This window comes from Lipotes vexillifer, unplaced genomic scaffold (genome assembly GCF_000442215.2).
Source record: "Lipotes vexillifer unplaced genomic scaffold, Lipotes_vexillifer_v1.1 scaffold197, whole genome shotgun sequence".
Lineage (NCBI taxonomy): Eukaryota > Metazoa > Chordata > Mammalia > Artiodactyla > Lipotidae > Lipotes > Lipotes vexillifer.
In genome coordinates this window covers 692,206-694,763 of record NW_006781042.1, presented here as the reverse complement: position 1 = coordinate 694,763, position 2,558 = coordinate 692,206, and the positions used below count along the sequence as shown (strand labels likewise).

The following is a 2,558-nucleotide window of genomic DNA, read 5'->3' as shown; positions in this document are numbered from 1 at the left end:
TTTAGGTGCACAAAATTGAGCAGAAAGTACGGAGAGTTCCCGTGTACTCCCTGCCCCCACACATGGGGGTACTGTCACGAGCCTCAGTTTTCTCATCTGTGCAATCGGGGAAATAACGATCTCCTGCTCACAGGTACAAATGAGGTAATGTAGTTGGGTCCTACCGTGTCGTAAGTGCTTACCACACAGTGGCTACTTTATCCTCTTGCCTGTGGCCCCTCTGATGCTGACCTTTGTCTCAGGTGACAGGAACACCCTCGAAAGGCTTTGATGAGAAGGCGTACCTGGCAGCCAAGCAGCTGAAGCCTGGAGAGGACCCCTACAGACAGCATGCCTTCAACCAGCTGGAGAGCGACAAGCTGAGCCCTGACCGGCCCATCCGGGACACCCGCCATTACAGGTGTGGCCTCCATTGTGCCGGTGGAGAAAGAAAGGTGGAGGGAAGGGCCAGCACCAGTTGGCTTTTCTTTCAGTCATGTGGATTTAAGAAATGAGGAAGATTTCCTCAGACTTGGTCCAGCTATTGAGACATTCAAACCCTTACCATCTGTCGTTTTCCTGACTCACCTTTATTTCACTGACCTCCTGAGAGCCTGAGAGGTCCAAGGAGACTTCCCAGCGAGGCCAGAGAGGCCCCTAAATACCTCAGGCTGGAATCCCAGCAAGAGTGACCTGCCAGGGGACCACGGGGGGGGTCTGAAGGGGGTGGGCTAGCCTGGCGTTCTTGGTGCCCGTCTGGTGATGTCTGAGGTGAAGAGGGGCCGCCAGCCCTGCCTGCACTGTGCAAACAGTAGAGTGCTGTGCACCGCCCCACTGGTATCCCTTTCCTTCCTCTCTTCCTGCCCCACTGCCACCACTTCTTCAGCAATTCCCAGAAATGCTCGGCAGTCTTGCTCTTCGTTCTCCCAGAGTGGTAGGTGGGAGAGGCCCTAGACCAGGATCAAGGACACCTTCCGTGCTGATCCCAGCTCCGACTCTGCTCAGTGTGAGCGGGCAAGTCATCAGCCCCCTCCCTGGTTCAGGCCCTCGTAGTGTCCCGTCTGGAGGATACGAGTCTCCACCTTCAATCTCTCCTCTTGCCATAATGAAAAAGCAGTCACCGCCGGAATAGTCAGAGAGCAATTGTAATAAAGAAGATTGCCATGAGAACTAGCACTGCGGCTGCCTTCCCGCCGCGGCCCCAGGAGCACCAATAAATGCATTCACAGAAGCATTCGCAGAACCGACAAGGATGAAGCCTGGCAAGGATGGATCATTTTAATTCCCTTTTCTGAGCATGGGGAAGCCAATGGGCCCAAAATGTGGTGTCTGGAGAAGGCGGAGCGCAGAGCTGCTGGGCGAGGGAGTGAGGTAGGGGGAAGTGCCTTTGGTGTCTCCGCAGAGACTCGGTTTCCCCTAGGTGTCCCAGGGCCCATGGGAAGAGTGAGGCTGCTCCCCTGCCTGGTGTCACCAGGTGGCTGTTAATGGTGGCAGCGAGAGGGAGGAATTCGCGGGAGGGCAGGATGGGAACGATTCCTCTCCAGATCCCACCAGATGTCAGGAGCCGCTACACCCGAAGGAGGAAGCCACAGGGTGTCAGAGACAAAGAGAGGCCATTTCCCCTCTTCCCCCCTCCGCCATTCTGTCTCTCTTGGCTGCCCCATCGGGCAGGGAGTTCTGTCTGTTGGTCCGGGGCTTGATCCTGGGGCCTGTGTGGTGCCTATACACGTCGATCCCTCCTCAGCACTTCAGTGACTGTGGGGCTCCGAGTGCTCTAGGTCTTTTGTAAAGAGCATCCAGGCCTGGGAAGGTCCCCCAACCTGTGCTTCCCTCCAAGGACTCCAGGCTGGGCGGTCTGAGTGGGGTGGGCATGGGTGTGGAGGCCCAGGGCCCACGCCTGGCTTCAGGGGGCAGCAGGCTGGACAAAGAGAAGCTTAAGCCTGCCCTGAGATCACTCTCTCAGCTGCCCTCTGACCTCTCTGCTGTCTTCTCAGTTGCCCATCCGTGTCCTATTCCTCGGACTTGCCGGCCACCAGCGTCATCATCACCTTCCACAACGAAGCCCGCTCTACCCTCCTGCGCACGGTGAAAAGGTAAGCCCCACCTTGGACCTTTCATCTCCGTGGTGCTGTTTCCCCAGGCCTCGGGGATCTGCCGGGCCCTGGCAGGGGAGGACACTGAGACTGGGTGCTGTGGCCAGACGGCGTGAAGACCAGCGGGCACTGGCAGGGGGGGTTCTGCCCTTCTGAGAGGCTGAGGCTGGTGCATCAGGGTCAGGGAGATCCAAGAAGTCCAACTGTTAGCGAGATGCACGAACACAAGGTCAGGTCCCCAGGACTCGGGCAGAAATGCAGGGGTCAGGAGCCCAGGGCGGTGGGGACGGACGTGAGGCCTCAGGTGGATGGATGCCAGCCCAGTAGGCACCTGTCAGCGATTCAGAGAGCGGTGCCCCTCCTGTTCTCCTAAGCTTGGCCCTGTGGTCAAGTTTGACTTCTACTCACCTCATTTCTTAATGAACTTAGATAATAATAGGATTCGGGGGCTTCCCTGGTGGCGCAGTGGTGGAGAGTCCGCCTGCC

The 2,558-nt window shown here is 57.8% G+C and overlaps 1 protein-coding gene across 1 annotated transcript in view; it reads left to right on the top strand.

The window, feature by feature from the left end:
- Positions 1 to 2,558, top strand: part of GALNT16 (polypeptide N-acetylgalactosaminyltransferase 16) — a 99,192-nt gene that overhangs the window by 70,377 nt on the left and 26,257 nt on the right. Inside the window, exons 2-3 of the mRNA XM_007454445.1 lie at positions 243 to 400; positions 1,974 to 2,072. Of these exons, the coding sequence (XP_007454507.1) occupies positions 243 to 400; positions 1,974 to 2,072 (257 nt within the window). The remainder of the gene's footprint in view (positions 1 to 242; positions 401 to 1,973; positions 2,073 to 2,558) is intronic.